This window comes from Falco rusticolus, chromosome 13 (assembly GCF_015220075.1).
Source record: "Falco rusticolus isolate bFalRus1 chromosome 13, bFalRus1.pri, whole genome shotgun sequence".
In the NCBI taxonomy this organism is placed as follows: Eukaryota; Metazoa; Chordata; class Aves; order Falconiformes; family Falconidae; genus Falco; species Falco rusticolus.
The window spans coordinates 28855105-28873792 of record NC_051199.1 but is presented as its reverse complement, the minus strand read 5'-3'; the positions used below and the strand labels follow the sequence as shown (position 1 = coordinate 28873792).

At 39.3% G+C, this 18688-nt stretch overlaps 1 protein-coding gene across 4 annotated transcripts in view; it reads left to right on the top strand.

Annotated features, from left to right (window-relative positions):
* Window positions 1-18688, top strand: part of LEKR1 (leucine, glutamate and lysine rich 1) — a 58792-nt gene that overhangs the window by 19394 nt on the left and 20710 nt on the right. For all 4 annotated transcript variants that reach the window (XM_037407443.1, XM_037407442.1, XM_037407447.1 and 1 more), the window contains exons 3-5: window positions 3771-3890; window positions 4413-4588; window positions 7981-8166. In XM_037407443.1, the coding sequence (XP_037263340.1) occupies window positions 3771-3890; window positions 4413-4588; window positions 7981-8166 (482 nt within the window). The remainder of the gene's footprint in view (window positions 1-3770; window positions 3891-4412; window positions 4589-7980; window positions 8167-18688) is intronic.

Genomic DNA, 18688 nt, shown 5'->3' with positions numbered 1-18688 from the left:
TTGTCAACACTAGTAGTCAACATGTTATAATTCAGCTCCCACTCTGGGCAGGCTTCCTCCTGCATTTACTAAGAAAGTAAGCTGGCTGCAAAGATGGGATGTTAATTTTCATGGTTCATGTGAACTGTAGGACAGAGGATGAGATCAGTATGTTCTCACAATTGTCTTATCATGCCAGCATTTAATGATCCATTGAACTTTTTCCCTTGTGCTAAATACCACCAAAATAACATGTTTATTTTTCTTCCTTCTTATGGTGATGATAGTAGACAGAGTGAAAGTATCTTGCCTTCTCCACATGTTCTGGGCATTCACACACAAAAGAACATACCTTTGCACTCTGAAGCTGTAATTCCGTGCTAACCGCATTGTATCAGATCTCTGGAATGGAAAGAGGAAGAAAATGTGTACTTTTTTGCAGGTTTCTTTTTTAAACCAAAAGATCTTCAAATATTGCCAGTTCTGGAATGAGTAAGAATAGAAAATGAGCATCTAGTTTTCCATGGATCCCAAAGATTTGATTTGTTATTGTTCAATGATAAATAATAGATTTGGATTTATGTAATTTTTAAAGGGGATGGACATTTCCTTGTTAGTCAGTGACACCAGTCTGATTCTGCTCCCAAATGCAATCAAACAGATCTAATTCTCTCCCCTCCTGCCCTTCACCTCCAGGAGACTTACAGGTAGATATGGGTAAATTTTCCTAAGAAGATAATGCCAGAAATTTCTTCAATTATTTTTAAGTTTTATCTTTTCTTTTTTTTTCCCCAGTGATCATACTTGAGCCCAAACAACTTGCTTTTTTTAACTACCAGGTGTTGCAGTTTGGTTTTTGCAGAGCTCACAGATCCAAGTTTCTTTAGCAGGATTAATACTTTTATAGATTTGCATTTTGGTGCAAATATATTCTTGATGATTATCTGATAACAGTAACTAATGCACATTAATATTAATGACTTGATTTTTTTTTTATTTAAATTATTCACATTTTCTTTTGCTTTTTAGAATTGAAGCAAAGGCTGAGGTAATTCTTCTGCCATCCTTTTGTTTTGTAAAGTATTTGTTGATTAAAATACTATTTATTTACTGGTGACTCATGGCGAATAAATCATTTACTCTGCTTGCAGTAGGTTAACAGTAAGTGTTGAAAGCTTTCAAAGGGATTAGTTTTTAATAGTTGCATGTCATTGTAGTTGTAGTTCTAGGGATAGAAGACTATTAGAATGGTTGTCTACAACTAAAAGAAAAGAAAAAACTTGTACTGTGAAGTGGTAGGGATGTGCTGTGTGGTGTTCTTTCTCTGCATGTAACACAGGAAGGGAATTGTATCAACTGTCTGTTATTCCCCTACGGTTCCATTGATTTCATTACAATTGTGGGAATAAGTCTGGAGTTGTTGAAAGCACAGTATTTAAAATGTATTTATTTACACTATAGTAGCTATGCTTGGAAAATAAACAGGTCAGAGCCACTGCTGTAATGTCAAAAGGTCAATTTTAGAGGCAAAGCAAAATTTGCAGGTCAGCCGTCTGTACCTTGGGACTGCGGCTCAGTCCAGCACAAAGGTGGGCTGTATCCTAAGCAGGTAGGGGACCAGTGTGTGCAGCTGTGCACAGCGGTGCAGGAAGGGAAAGCTCCCTGTGCTTGCCAGGGGCTGCCACCCTCCTCTCCCTGTGGGCAGGTGATGGTGGTAAAGGAAATACCGTTTTGTCCTCCTGTGTCTTGTTATAGGGCTGTGTTTTTTCAAAATACACGTACAAAACTTGAAGCAGTTAAAATGAGAAGATTGTTTGGACATTAGCAAAAGCACTGAGCAGCATCTCTGCGTGCTGCCAGGTGGCTGCAGGAACCGTGCCTGACCGCAGCTGCTCCAGCTGGGGTGGCAGCGGGCTGAGCCGGCTGCGGAGCAGGCAGTCCGGCTGCCAACTGCAAGGGTGAGGCGGTGAGAGTGGGAAATCCCATAAGTGGGGAAAACCCCTGCTGGATCTGCCTCAGCTGGTGAGGCGCCTGGTTTCGTGCCCCCTTTTCTGGGTGGGAAGCACTGTGGGGATGGAGCGAAGAACCCGTGAGTGGCCATGCCCCTTCTGCCCAGCTGTGCGGCCAAGGCAGGGGCTGGGTAAGCAGCACTGTCTGCTGGCTGGGAAACAAGCTGTTGGTCTGTAGCAGGCAAAGAATGTTTTTTCCCCATTTATTTGACTCGGGATGTATAATAAGTATATTCTTGTATATAACGATGAGCACGTATCTTCTCTTCCTGATCACATTTCCCCCATTGCAGATACTCTACTTCTGCAGTGTCATAATCTCATTTAAATAAGCATAACTGAAGCACAGGTGTTAACAAAAGTTAATTTACATTTTTAATGGGGGGGTGTGTGCACAATGTATGCGTGAGTCCTGATAACAGTAAACTTTTCTTTCCCAGACCCAGATTTAGGACCTTTTTTGGTGTCAGATTTGAAGTGTTTTGCTGCGAGTTGTCACCTGCGCTGTAATTTAAAAATCCTTTACGTGGTCTTGTGATGGAGCACCCTGGAAGACTAAGGAGGAAGAAGCATGAAAAATTTTTTCAATCTATTCTAGGCAAATACTTATAGTGGGTGCTGTGACAACATCTCCTTCGATCCACTTCTATCCAAAATGATTGCTTGCAGGTACCCCAAGGGGTGTTGTGTGGGGGGAGCCCAAGGAGAGCTGGAGCTCTGGCAGGAGCCAGACACCCAGCCGTGATTTGCCAGGTAGAGCCACCAGATCACGTCCTTCGCACCCCATCTTGTGCTCAACAGTGTTCTGGGTCCAAAATCTGTTGGGTTTTATTCGCTGAAAGGAATTGGGGGCGGGGGGGGGGGGGGGGAAGTACAGAAAATATATGTGTGTTTTCTCTGGCATGTTGTGGGTCAAGCTGGGAACATGGAAACCTAGCTCTAGTCCAGAACTTCCTGCCCTCTCCTTAAGTCTTCCTTAAGAAAAACGTAGGAAAATAATCTTACTAACTTGACATTTTTGATTGCTTTGATGCTAATGTCATTGCCTGGGTACATAGAAATAACATCTGGTGGAAACTTTTTTTTGTGAAAACTTTCTCTTTAGCTCTTTAAAATGCCATTGTCAAGCAGAAGAGGCCTAAATTCCATTTGCTGTAAAAATAATGGACAGGAATATATTTTACATGTGTATTTTTTTATTGTTATTTGCTGAGCACCATTAATTCTGCAATGCAGAAGTACAGTTCCATGATCATGTGTGAAACTGAGGGCAAAGGGAAACAAGAGTGTTTATCTATTTCTTAATTTCAGACTTTTGCAAAAGATAAATCCCAGTTATCCAATCTGAATGGGAAAAAATTTGGTAACAGTAACCAAATATTTAGTGTCCAAGTTGAACTTTAAACTGAAATTTTCATAATGGCATATGCTTTTTGGAGGATGAATGAGTTCTGTGTTGCATCTGTGGATGAACACTAGATTCTTAAGACTTTTATATAGCATTACATGTGAGCTGATATTGGACGTATAAATTTCCACATTGTTTTATAAATGTGTTATGAGTATTCTTTTGAAAGGGTTGCTCAAGTGGCTCATACAGAGGTCAGAAGATTAAATTCTCTCTCCATTTGGAGATCCGATACCTCCATCTGATATATGTGATTATCATCTCTTGAAAAGATTTTCAGCATGTTTTTAATTTAAAGCCAAAACAAAACTTAAAGGTTGGTTAGTGGGCAAATAATACTGCCTGATTTATTTTTTTTTTATTTACATCTGTAGAATAAAAAACCTAACAGTGGAACTTAAAAACAAGCAAGATGAATTAAAAAGTGTGAAAAATGATTTGCTCTATTTCCAAGAAGAAAAGGAAGCTGCCTATAAGCAATCACAAGTGCTCAGGTAAGAACCCAAAAAGAAATGCTGATATTGGGCCTCCTGTGAACATGCAAATGTAACCAGAAAATATCAGTGCTGATTGCTGATGTTATTAGCAACAGGATAAGTTCTTCACAAATTTAAAAGCAGTAATTAACACTTAAAAGCAAGTGAGTACCGCTTGCTTGTAATGTATTGGAAATACTGTATTTCTTATATATATTTTTTTATAAAGAGTCAACATAAGCTTGGATGTATAGCCATTTAAACATGCCAAATTCTTAATTAAAAAGTGATCGTACAATTGTATAGTTGTCTTCATTTAGACATGTAAGTTTTAAATCAACATTTAGAAGGGAAAAAGTTGGTATTATAAATATATCCAATATACAGCATATTTCATACACTAAATTATTGGAACCCAATATAGTATAAATTATCGTATAACAGAAAAGTAGTTGTCAAGTTTACTTTAGTTCTGAAGTTTACGAAGAGTATTGTGTCATTTTAAAAATGTACATCTGGTATTGCTTTTCTGTCTTGCAGAAATACATTGGAACACCATTGTTCAACTCTGAACAAGGCTGTCTCACTATTTCCTTTTATTAGAAGTGAACTGGACAGTATTAAAGAAGTAATCTCCAGTAACCTGGAGAACTGGGCTGCGATGAAAGAAGAAATTTTTCTACAAATAAAAGCCGTTAGCAAAGAAGCTTTGACAGGTAAATAATCTCGCAGTAATTTTGGGCAAGATGAAATATTTTTTTGATAGTTTAGTGTAACACAGTAAATTAGAATGTAAAATTAACTAGGTAATTTCTAATTCTGATATTAACTTGTCCAGATCTGAAGCATTAAAAGACCCTATCTACTGCTGCAGCACCATGTGAACTGAGCTGAAGTCAGTCCTGTTCCTACCGGATTAGCATGTTGGAACACTTGTTCAGTTAGCAAGTCGGACTGAGATGGAAGTAATATAAAAACTTACCGTGATTTGAAACATAAATAATATACTTACTAAGAGTATATGGATATGATTGCAACACAAATACCTGGAGATATTTTAATCTGTCTTGTGTCTCCTATTGCCATTTTTTTACACATGCTGGCATACACATGCTATACAGCAATGATAAAATATCCTTCTGTGTTGCTGCTTGAGGGTCCTGCAGTGCTGCCTCCCTGTCCCATGGGCAGGCTGCACCTCTCCCCGTGACCAACCTACTGATGTACACGTCAGGTTGCCTTGAGTACAATTTGAGCCACTGTGTACAAGCAAACCTGCACCCAACATGTAGCAATTCCTCCCTCCTTCCATTCCTGAATAAGAATGAATCATACCCAAATACAGCTGTCTTTTTCTGAGGGGTCTTTGGGTTTGAAAGAGGCATGGAGCAGCCCATGGGCCGAGAATAATTCACTTGGCCCACAGCCTGGTTCCCGATCAAACAAGGGCAGCCTTCAGGAAAAGAGAAGCTGGGAGCAAGTCACAACTGATGGCTTGTTCGTGAAGGTCATGGCCAGCCCTCAGGCTGGTGGTCAGGCTTGGAAACTCAGATTTATCCTTGAATACCATTTCTGCTCTGCCTCAGTTAAGAGATTAGTTTTGCTGAGAAAAGTGTGCAGTAGTATAATTATAGACTGTAACATCCAGAGCATCCAAACAGACCCTGTGCTGACTTTTGCAACTTGAATGGCCTTTGGACATAATTTTCGTATATTTATTCCTTTCCTTATAGTTTTTCAGTGTGCTCTGTGTGGGTGAGTTCATGAGCTGCTGTTTGCTCTGGAGGCTGGTTTTCTCAGGATTATAAGGTAGCAAGGAACCAAGTGAGGTGTTGTCATGCCATTCTGTCCTCGTGAGGAGTATAAGGGCATGGTGGGCGATGTGCACCTCCCAGATGACTGCTGGTGAAACTGTGTGAAGTCCGGTGCAAATTCACAGCTTAAGTGAAACCTGCATGTGCAGAGTATCTCAGAAAATATGTAGCTTCATTTTAAATAATAGCTCCCCAGTAGCTTTTGCTTCCTGTGAAATTAGAAGTAATTTTTAATGTTTTCAATGATTGCTTTGTTCAGACTGGGAATAAATAAGTGGGCAGCTGTGCTGCAGGAGCGAGTAGGCACGCATCCCACTGAGCCAGCGCCTGGGTTCAAACAGAGAGTTTGGGGCATCCTGAACCCAGGCAGCAGAGCCCAGAGGGTTGAAGCCTTGCCCGCTGAAGATGAGCGTGACCGGAAAATCACTCTTTAGTATTCAGGTTTTGTAAGAACAATTAATTTAAATGTCAGTGTCAATATCACACATTTTGATTCATGACTTCATCTTCTAATTAGGCTGAGCACAGAAAGTATTTTATGTCCCTAAGGATTCCCCTTTTCCTGTGCTCATTCTTTGCCTACTTATTGATAATAAAGGGAATATGAACGTGCATTTCTGCAGACATCTTCATGTTCAAAGGGTTTCATAACATTTTAAGACTTCTTTTCTGGAAGTAGTCTTTGGGTTTTTTGTTGTAATGCTGCAAATATATAGAATGTCTGTATGGAAGTGGAAATGAAGCCTTTCACGTTCTTTTAATGATTATATGTACCATTAGGCATGCTATATATCCCCAGCTGCATTCAACATATCCCACTGAGAATAATGCCACACTGTGCATATTATATACATCCTTAAATCTAGCTTTCTAAATCAAAACAATTTAGTCACACATTATTTTTTCTCTTTTTTCTTTTCTTTTTTTTCTGCCTGTGAGTGCCGTTTAAAAGCTTTTATGTTCTGTTTTATGAGTTGTTCATTATTAACATATGGTAATATATCAACATACAGTCTTTTTATTATTATTTTACCTTACTGTTTTTGCAACAAGCTTTTTGGAACTTGTTTTCCATTCAGATTTTGAGAATAAAAATGTTACATGAGGTGCTACTCTTTATGCCTAAGCCAGTTTTCTTGATTAGTTTGAAAACTGCTTATAAAAGCCCTTGTATATGTACATTATTGAGCCTTGGTTAATTAATGGCAAGTAGAAAGAAGTATAAGAACTTAAAATCTTTTAGTATTTCCATAATTTAGGCTAACAAATTGATTTCAGTGTGGACTAGTTGGGAAAGATTGTAGACAATGAAAATATTTGCACCACAAAGAACTTAAAATTTGCATGTGAGCAGCATATAAAACATCTGAAATAGCTGACTTGACAATAGAATTAGGCTTCATCTAACTTGAACATTGTCATTATTACTGTAGATAACAATGGTAAGTTCTTTGGACAACTGGACATTTCGGGCTGTAGTTGGAGAAGGTGTAAAAAAGAATTGCAACTACTTCTGGAAATGTTCAAATGCAGTCATCAAGGATAACTGAACTCAGGAGAAAATATGAAAATGTATGAGACCCACTATACTCCACCCATGATTTACTTATTTACCTTGTGGTAAAAACCTACCTGGGAAACTTCCTTGGGACTGCTGCTCTTCCATGTTGAAGAACTGATGAAAGACAGTGACAAAGCCTGTCTTTTATATAATGAAGATGCACTTTTTGATTACTTTAACAGCAGTAGTCATCTAAGGAGTGAGAAAGTAAAACGTAATACACATGTCCAAACATCTTCTGAACTAAAAGTTTCAAATTGAGCTTTAGTAGAGGCTAACCCCCTTGAAATTAATTTGAGAAGGTATCAAAATGAGTCTGCAATTGTTTTTGTGTGTCGGGAATGGTTTTTGTATCTTAAGATAAATGGCTTGGATTCAAATATTTCTGTAAACTGTTGTTATTTCATTTGGAATATATACATGTATTTCAATTTGATTTTGTGATCTTAGAGGAAATGCATATTATTGCTTACAATAAAATTTCTATTATTTGTCAATAATATGTGTTTGGGTGAGCACAAGTTATCTGTGCAAAGAAGTGTGGCACAAAGCACTTCTTTTGGCCCTCTACGTTATCAGCAGAAGTGTTGCTAATATATGTGGCTTATGCTGATCCATACCCAAACTAGGCTTACAGAATGCTGAAGTCCTGAGGTCGTAAATCAGGTGGAATGCTTTTTAGTGAAGACGATAAATTTGACAACAGTCTATATGATTTATTTTTCCTCCTTAGAAATACCCAAACTAAATCAAAGATTAGCAAAATCCCAGAGAGAGAATGAATGCCTCCAAGAAAAGGTAAAACATCTGACGCTGGTGGCTGACACGGTTGAGCTGAAAACTCAACAACTTCAAACTTCACTTCAGCAAGGGAATGAGCTACAAAGCAGATGCCGTGAACTACAAAAGGAAACATTAGGTAAGAGAATTTTGACATTTCAAGCAAACTTCCAAGTAAAATGAAATGCAAAAAAAAAAAAAAGTGTTTTTAGAAGCACTGAAGTTGTGGCTTTTGGTGTGAAAGCATTCAACAGCCCAACTCCGGCACTACTTTAATATTTTAATGTGGATGTTGTGCAGTCAGAAAGACAGTATGTTATTCTGAGGAGCCTGTTACCCTGCTGGGAACGTGAGTCAGATGAGCTGGGGGGGGGGGGGGAAGGGAAGGAAGGAAGGGAGGAAAACAATGAGGGTGGTGGTAATACAGTTCTGCTGTTACTTGTCAATGTTATGTAAAACATCAGGAAGAAGGCTTTGAGATTAAAAGAAACGCTCTCATCTTGAGTAGAAGGGCAGGAAGGATTTTTGGCTATCAGCAACAGAACTGAAAAGTAGGTCAGGCTAAGCCAGTCTCTTTTCTCATAGATTCATTAAACTTGAGACTGTCTAATGATTTACTCCTGGTAGTGTCTCATCTCAAGAATCTGGAGAGTCCTTTTGAAAACTGTAAGAGCAGTGATAGCACTTGAAATTAGAATATATTGTGAGCTCTGTTGAAACAACAACTCATTACAAAAAGATTATTTATATTAGCATCTCCTGAATCTCTTTTCTCTTTAAAGCAGTATTACATCTGTAGTGTTGGCTCAGAGACATTTTAAGACCTTGAAAACACATAGAGGTTGTGTTGCTCTGGGCACAGTTTTGAGTCATCAAATTGGCACAGCAATTACCATGCTGCCTTATGCACAGTATGTAATGTCAAATTTAAACCAGTGGGTCTCAGTGCTAGTTGTGATGAAGGAATTTCACTGATCCTTCAATGCCACTGATAACATCAAACGTGAGACTGCAAAGTAGAAGACAGCAGATGACACCATCCAATGAGTTAGTAACCTATGTTGCTAAGACCAGTCTTAATTTTTGTCATTGTATAACGATGCTGTTAGGAAAGCTTCAGCAGCAATGGGTAGAAATGAGCAGGTAAGTCTACATCATTTTCCAGACAGTGTCAATATAAGAAATAGACTTAACATATCTTCCTCTTTGTGGTATTTATTCAAAAACCTAACTTTAAATGAATGCCAAATCAGTTAGATTTTGCTCTGACGAGATTCTTCTGTGTACTGTTCACAGCATCCACTTTTTTCTTTTTCTTTCTTTTTTTTTTTGTTGTTGTTGTTGTTTGGTTTTCCTTGTTGGGAAGCACTAAGTGTTCTGGTATCTCAAAAACTTGCCCGTGATATTTTTTGGTAGGCTCATCGTCTGATTGTAGCTACCTCTTCTTACTTAGTCCCCTGTTCAGAGTAAACTCTGGCAGGCAAGATTTAGGGAGAGGGTTGCCTTACAAGCGTTTAGCTGCCAGTCTTTAGCCACAGTAACTCATCTTGAAGACCTGAGGAAACAGAAAGAAATGCGTCAATTCTGTTAAGATTTCCTTTTTCAAAACAGTCTTGAACACATCGTTGGATAGTGTGAAAACTTGTGCCTTTTGGCTTGTATGTAAAATCACTAGAAGAGATCTTTTAGGAGACATGAAATAAAATGCTGGTAGTACATCTATGGTATCTGCTGTGTTGATTTTTTTTTTTTTTGCAAGAAAAGCAAACAATCTCAACATTATGTGTACATTACATATATATATAATATGTATTGGAGACAAGTGCCTGGGTAAAAAAAACTAAAAAAAAAAATAAAAAAGCCAGAATCCCAAATAAGCTTAAAATAATGATGCTAGAAAAGACTTACGCTGAAGTAACCTTAGACGTTGAGCTGAGAAGCTCTTAATGTACGAGAAATCACTCAAGCGGTTAGTATCACTCAGGAGGTAGCCAAGGCGACTGGCCCAAAACCAGCATTAGCGCTGCAGATCCTAGGATAAAACCTACGGCAATGATTTATTGCCGTTGATTAAGCTTTTCTTTCTCTGCTCATAGAGTAGAAAGAAAGTTTGTTTGGTCTTTAGTGTGGTCTTGTGCCATGCACCGAAACTGTCTGTAAGTTCATTTGTACAGCAATTTGGGTATTCTACTCCAAGTGCTGATAATTGCAATGATTTACATGTCACTTTGATTGTCACAGATACTCTGTTCAAAATCTATGCACCAGTGTTTTGTTACATGCTCCTTGTGTGCTTACTGTTTTGGTCACACTGTTGTATTTTTTTAAGCAGTGTACCTAAAATCTCTTTTGCCCTAATACTTGGCTTTCTTTGGTGTTCAATATAACCAGAAAACTTATTTCCATTTTCTTTTTAGGAATATTTTATCTTCTATCTTTGTATAGTTAGACAAAAGTAGTGATAAGTCATAAACAGTTAGATCACTTATTATTTTCCTTTCTCTGGAAACCTGAGATACGGCAATTTTCAAAATGGGTCTACCACCTGCCTGCCTTGAGGAAAATATAATTAAATTTGACGTGCTTTTTTTTTTTGGTGGAAAAATTAGTCAAAATAAAATCTCAATGCAAAAATAGCTCCTTCTCAAGTATACTTTGACATTTTATTTGTGTTGAAAAGTGTTTAAATTTTTTTTGTATGAGATTAAAACATCATGGATGATACCAGTTAAGTTGTCAGTGGTGGTGTGCAGGCTGTTGTAGTTCCTTAGGAACAGTCCTTTGTACAGTTTCCAGAACTGTAGATTTTATAAGATGCCACGTTCAATATAACTCAGATGATTTTGTGCATTACTGAGTTAATTTTTTCCGGTGAGGTGGTGGTGTGTGGGCAAGTGAAGCAGTCTGTGAATTCAGTAGTTCACAGGCATTGGTGGGAGCTGGAATGTTGGCACTTGCTGTTGTAGAAAGTCTGAAGTCCATTTAATTCAGTATCCTGTCTGGTGTGGCTCAAAGGAAGGAGCAGAGCAATTATAGGATAATCTATCTTCCTTAACATGTCTCATCTTGATCTAAGGCGGCCTTGAGCCTAATAAGACAACCTTTTAATCTTTGAAGTACGTGGTTTAGTATCATAAGATATTTGTATTGTTACATTTATGCTGATACGAAAACTACCCTTGGTTAGGGTTCCTGTTTCAGTTTTGTAAAGCTGTTTGCTTCAGAGGTTCCTGTAATCAGTGAGTTCGTGGTTTGTTCACATGCACTGTAAAAATAACTTCTTTTCACTTTTGCCCACCTTCAACTCCATGGAGAATTGCCTTGTTCTTATGTTAGAAAACCAGAGAAAGATGCTTGCAGTCTGTAGTTTGGTTTTGGGTTTTTTTGGAAGATACTCAGTCTGTTATAACTTTTTTGTGATGCTTGCATGGCTTTCTGGTTCATCTTCTCAAAATCTGAATTTACTTCCCTAGGTTGGCATGTTGCATCAGACCATCACATCAAACAGGTATATTTAGGTTCTAATTTCTTGCCTTTAATTGATATGCATAATTTAGGACAATAACTATAGTGTATCTATGAGTACCACATCATGAGCTAGCTCACGTAAACCATCTCTACCTTTTGTGCCGGCAAAATCTGAGTTTACAAAGAAATGCCTGGTCTAGAGACCCTATTCTGGTCTGTGGATTGTCAAGGATTTTTTAAAGTATTGCTGTATAAGAAATCAAGATTGCTCAACACTTCCTGTAAGATGACTGCTGGTTTCAGTGACTTAGAATACTGCCAAACTTAACTAATCAATTATTTTTCAATATTAATTCCAGTAAAAGTGATAATAGCTTTCACAAGGGTGGGATGGCTGGAAAAGTCATTGAATTTTGTATAAATCTTACACTGCAAAAATTTTGTTGAAAACCCCATGAACCCTCTGCTCTCTGAAAAAGAGCTCTGAGACAGGTTTGACAGTGTTCTTGACATAAAGGACCAAGTTAAACTGACTAATAAGCCTTTGAAAACATTGACTAGATATTTGTTGGTGTGGTGACTAAGCTCTCTGTGATTTTGATTGATGAATCTCCAGAATACAAAGGCCTGGCAGCACTTTCCCAAGCCTCGCTTGTTCTGGGGCGCTGGGCAGGAGGACAGAAGACAAGGGGGCTGCCACTTGCTGCGCAGCCCGTGCTGCACCTGCCGAGTGCCCTGGCCGCTGGGTCAGGGAACAGCCTGGATGGGGCAGAGGCCAGGGCAGGAGCACATAGGCTGGGACGTGTGACGAGGCTATCTGGGAACTTGGCTCGCTGGCTGCTCTGTAAATGAGCTGAGGAGCACACGCTGAGCAGTGAAATGCCAGTCCCAAATAGCTGGAGTGCTTTCATCCCATGTGGTGACAGACACAGGAGTCCTGGGCAGGGGGAGGAAATAACAGGATGCAATTATATCCTGAACGAGTATTTTGTAATGCATAGTTAATAAAACATGAAGAAGCAGCTGATATTTTTGTATGTTTGATTGCAGCACTTAAACACAGTCACTAGTGCAGTTTGAGTGTTGCACTGTGTGTATCTTGCCCTGCATCCTAGCCTGCACGCTGTTGTTCTTCAGTGAGAAGCATGATGGTGCCTGGCATTTCACTGGAGCAGCTCAAAGGTGTCAACAGCAGTGGGACTGCAAAGTGTCCTCTCCTCCTGCTATCCTGGCACCTTAGTCTCACACAAACCACAGCTCACTTCCAAACCTGTGCTGTCGCAAGGAGCTAACGTTATTTACCAATACCAAAAGAAAGGTTGATGAAAGTCTCCCCTTTACCTGCTTCTGATGAAAATTTTACTCTGTCCCCATAAATTCTGTGGATTTACATCTGTATCAGCACCACTGCTTGATTATGCTTCTACTTTTTTTTTTTCTGTGCCACATTCGTGGTTTAAGAAGCTGTATGTTGTAGTTCTGTAGCAATAGGATCAAATACCCCTCTGATGGCTGGATGTTTGAGACTGACCGGTGCCACGTACTGGAATTTGTGGACATGCCTCCTTTTGCCTTTATTTCTTCCATCCTGCCTCAGGGTGCCTCCAGGAGTGAGCACTTGCTACTTTTCTTCTGAACAATATTAACAAGACTTGCTTATAACCTAGTCAGCTTGTTGATCTCTGTAGGGAATTGCAATATAGATGAATATAAACACTGTTAACTTTCCAAAATTACTGCTGTCATCCAGAATCCTTCTCTGAGGTAATTTGGGGAGGACGCTTGTGATTCAGCTCTCACCAGTTATGCTGGTTTTGTAATTCAGTATTAATTTGAGCAACTATAGAGTTCTGGTTTTGATGAGAAAAAAGCTTGGGATTTATTGAACTAAATTATTATTTTTCACTTTGATGTGACACAGCTGAAAGTGAAGGCATGAAAGAAGCCTAACTGTTAGAATATTCTGAAAAAGTTTTATCCATGCGTATATCTTTATTAATTGTTTTCCACTGCTAGCATTGATAGGAGACCTAGCCAAGAACTAACATCTATGGTTTTGTTTTGTTTTGTGGTTTGTTTTTTTTCCTGTCCACTTCAAAGGAAGCTGCTTGTTTATGTTTATAAAGAGATTTGAAAATGCACAGTGCTCCACAGAGCTGCTCCGTCCCTCAAGAAGTCTGTGAAGTGCACTGCCACATTCCTTCTCTGCTCACTCACCCGTTTAAAATACATTTCCAGAGAAGAGGGATTTGAAAAAGAAAACAAAAGAAAAGGCCGTATGTAACTGGTTCACTGAAAGTTATCTCGGTGGTTAGTGTGACTGGATCTCAGGCATCCCAGTGGTGTAATACTTGAGCAGAAGGGTCACTGTGATGGCTGCTTATCACGCTGTGCTGTGTGACTCACAATTTCCTTATTTTGCACATCAGGCTTCTTTTTTAAACTGTGTATAATAAAACTTGAAGTAAGAGACATTTTATGCAGAAAACACAAGTAAAACTTCATATATGGAATTCATACAGAATATTAGGATTCTGCAAAATCTTAATGAGCAGCTAAAGTATCAGCTAAGCAGGCTGATGTTTTATGTGAGGCATTTTTTCTAATTCATAAAAATAAATTTTAAAAGTAGCGGTTATTTCATAATAAATCAGTTATTAAGTAGCAGTGTGGATGTCCAGAAGGAGATTTCAAGGCAGAAAGGACGCTAGCTCAGGCATTTTTAGTCTACCCTTCCTGAGTAGATCAGTAAAACACAAATCCGTATGCATTTGAAGAGGTATGTCTCTATGGAACTCACTGCTGGATTGGGGTAATAAAGCTGGCTAATGCACCAATGATAAAAATGCTTTCTTTGAAATATAAAACATGATTTTCTTCACGAAACAGGCATCTAATATTACATGAGTTTGCCACTGTATTAAAATAAAATAGTGCAAACTAACAATTGCCTCACTTGATCTTAGTGAAAATCAATTCCAGTTAGTGGATTTCTATCGTATAAAGTCAATGTGTAGGAAATCAGACAGATTTAGAGTGTCCATGGCTTGGGGGGTGGGCGGGTGTATTAGTGTTTTGGTTTTGTTTGCTGCTTTTTTACCCACAAAGTATTTTGCAGCTGATTTCCCTCTCCAGTGCTGAAATAGTTCAATGCTTCAGAAAAAGAAAAAAAACCCAGCTACCAGGATTTGTGATTTACATGTTCTGAAATAATTTTCGTTTCTGCAGCCGATATTTTGAAGATTCATGTTTTGTGTGTTTATCATAGAATTGTAAATTGTTGAGTATTTCATATGATAGCAGTCATTTGCCAAAGCTGAAACTAAGCATTCGTTTCTACTGTTTTTTCTTCGTTCCTGTGCTTTTCATGTCTTTCCAAAGATTGTCTTTGTGAGTTAGATTTTGCCAAAGAGGTGAATTTGAGTGCTGGTTTCGTACCACTTCTCAGACTCACAATGTGTCATCCAGTTAGCTAGAGATGACAGGTCTTGAAAAATGCTCAATGCAGGGTAAGGTCTGGTGAATAATTGTCTAATCAAGTAGACTCAAAAAAAGAAAAATCAATAATGCCTTGCGATAGGGTCTTTGTATTCTTAGGGTTGGGAGCAGCAGAAGAGCTGCAATAGCACATGCTTCTAGAAGAGAGGAGCTGATATCTGTGCTTTCAATTTATTTTTTTTTTATTACCAGCCAAACCCTTTCCTCCACTTAATCACAGATACAGAATAATTTGTTGTCACAAAGTTATTGTGGTTTTTCTTCAGCCCATTTACAGTTACAGGTTTAGCTCTGTATGGGATTAAATTGCCAGCTATGCACATGAAATCTGTCTTTAAATCGTTTGATGCTACTGCTTCATAGGCTACTTAAGTTACTAAATATAAACTTAGCAGTGGTCTGCTGACATAATGAGGCTAATGAGAGGTGATTGAAAAATGTAGGCAGCTGTAGGAGTAGCTGGGTAGTTTAAGTGGGGAATGTTAGCAACTCTTCATGGAAAGAAGGAGCAGTATTTTCATCTAAATGAAGTGTCTTTAATGACATTTTAAAGACTGCTTTGAAGAGCTTTGAAAATCCAAAGAGAGAATAGTTTCCTGTAGTTTTAGGTAGGCTGCAGTTCAAATATCCACTATTTATACTACAAGTACTGTTGAGAATTTTTTTTAATTAATTCCAGCTGCGGTACTAAGAATTTGAAGGGTGAGAGCTGGGGAATGCAGTGTTGGTGTTTGAACAGAATGTGACAAATGGGTTAGATGAAGCAATGGCTCATTAACGCTTTTCAGCAGTCTCTTAAAGTGAGAGAGGAAACAGATGGATATGATGGAAAGAATAGTGTCCTAGTTCTCTTCAGCTAGGTGTTGGGATAAGGCTGTGTTTGAATATAATTTAGTTACAAAGGACCCCATTTTGCTGCTTGAGAAAAATCAGGAATCCATGTTAAAGGAAATATATTTATTATATTTTGTTTCATGTGCTTGGCCTAAACAGTAAGGGGAAAAAAAAAATAAATCTGTCTCCAGAGAAAATTAAGGTCAGAAGCTCCATTTTCTCACCTTCAGTTTTCCCAGCCAATAGGTAAGTGACAGTAGTTCAAATTGATTTTAATACGTAGGAGAAGCAGGTATGTAGGAACAGTTCTGACATATTCAAATTAGTTTGGGTTCAAAAGGGCAGGAACATATGCAGAAAATTCAGGCTTAAGGGCCAAATCCTTTGATGCTGGAGTATGAACCCTGGCTGTGGCTGAGCAAATACCATGTAAGCAATCCCCCTAACTGCAGAAGTGCCTGCAGCATGTCACTTGTGCCCTCAGGGAGCCGGGAGAAGAAGAGGGGAGCAGGGTTTGCTGAGATAGCATTGGTTCTCTAATTAAGCACTTCTTAAGGTCTTGGAAAAGATTGCTGTCATATTTGCATGGTGCATGCAGTTGCTGGCTTCTTCTTTTGAGGGTATTGAGGGCGTTCTAGATTTGTACCACTCAAAACTGTTTAGAATCTGATCCCTCCTCATACTTTTTCAATGCTTGTTTGATATACAAACATGAAAGAACTAACATACTAGTTCAGACCAGAAGTCCAGAAAGCCCAGTCCTGGCAGTGGTCAGCAACATATGCTGGGGGAGATAAGAAACAAGCACTCCTTTTTCTGGCACATCCTCCCAGTTCCTGGCAGCTTTCAGTGATTTAGAGACTTCCTGGTGGCACTGCTCAGGTCTCCAGAAAGGATATACATCTATACAGCTGGAGTCCATCCCTGGGCTCCTTCCAGACAGACTTGTGCTTGTGCCTCACAAATAAAAGTGCTTTCTTGGGTATACAAAAAAAATTTTATCGTAGAGAACATGGTACATGAAATATTATAAATAAAAATAAATAGTTGCATTCTGTGTGTGCAAGGACTTTGAGTGTTTAGTTCACTTCTACAGTCTCCTTAGAAACACACAGTGAGGCAAATTATTCCTACTGTGACACAGTAATTTTTCACATATTTATTCCATATTTCCCACAGCTTCTCTACTATGATTTTAAAATAAATGTACTTAAAAATATCCGTGTTAAGTGTACATCCGAATTTGGTCTGGCATTAATGTTCTAAGAAAAATTAAATACTTTTACCCCTTTTGACACAGGTTATCAGCCAATATTCAGGGCCTCATAGGTTGCTGTTATGAGGAGTGGTTATTTAGTAGGTTTTGAAGAATGCCTACAACCTCCTGTTTCTTAGAATACTGGAGAAATTTAGCAACAGGAGCCAGGTTCCACTCTGCCTTGGCCAGGGATCTGTATGCTGTCTCCATTTCAGTCTCCTGACCATCTTCTGGGTTTGAGCTGCCAGTGTTTTCTCGACCCCCTGGATTCTCTGTTTCTTTCTGCCCATCCCTGTAATGTTACTGGGCTGCATTTGCCCTGCTCCCCCTCTCCCTCAGTTCTTCTATGGCAATATTGTGGCTCTTGTGTTTTGAGTTTCCGTTCCAGCCAGTCCCTTCTGTGCCCAAAAGAGCCTGACTGCTGCTCGCCCTTTCCTGAAAGGATGCTTCTCCCCGCCCCCACCCTCAGGGAGGTTTCCTTCAGTCTGCCAGTGTGACAAATATTATCTTGATCTGAGATAACACAAGGAGTGTCCCACAGGCTTCATATATGTATAGACCAAGTCTTTAAAAAACATTGTTCCCAAAATGAGAACATTTTCCTGGCTGGGCAAGAGGCAACCCAACAGCAGTCTGGGAGTGCCTGGAGGGGAGAGAGGAAGGTGGTGGATCCACAGTCTAGTGGGGAAGAGGCTGCCTGGGGGAGTCCCCAGCCTTGGGGGTCTGCAAAGCTCAGCTGAATAAAACCACAGGTAGCAGTACTGCTGGCAAAACCGGACCAGGTTCTGGGCAGGAGGGTGAACTGTGCAGGCTGCAGAGGTCCCTTGCAGCCATCTGCCTGGCACATCTGTACCTTGCTGAATCATCATGGGAATTTTATAAAGCTTGATAAAATAAAAAAATATTTTAATCCATGATTCTTCTGCAAGTAATTGTGTGGTGCTGGCACACATGCACTGAGATTAGACTATTTCTAGTGAGCAGGACTGGAAGGCAGTAGATGCAGCCTACGCAGCCTTTCTGCCTCTCGGTGAGAGCATGACCGGGACTGCCCCAGCGGCTCTTTCCTTATCAGCGACCAGTATGATGAGTCAGAGCTCGTCTTGTTTAAACTCAACTATCTACCAGTTGTTCCCCAAACCAGGTTTAAATGAAGGGAAAATAGGCACAGTCATTTAAGACAGAGACTTAGTGATACAGAACAGATTCATACCGTGACTGGCATTGATCTAAACAGAACTGTGCTGTTGAGTTTCTGTCTACCAGCAGCTGAGCTGGTGCTGCTAAGGCAAAAGGGTCTTGAGTAATGACTAGGGTCTGCGTGTCTTCAACAGCACTATCTATGTGAGCTATGCGTATTAACCTCTCCAGAAAGTCTAATTACTGGTAAATAGTCTTCCTTTTCCTACATGTGTATAAAGCACTGAGCTTTTATTTGGATGAAACCAAACTTTTCAGAAGGTATCTTGGGATTGTTTTGTAGGTTTTGCAGGAAAAGTAGAAAATTACGGTTCATTTGCATGTGCTTCTGAACTGGTATCAGTGTGATTCTGTTATGAATTAGCTGCAAAGTTGATGGCTTTCAGAGTGGCTGCTTACCCAA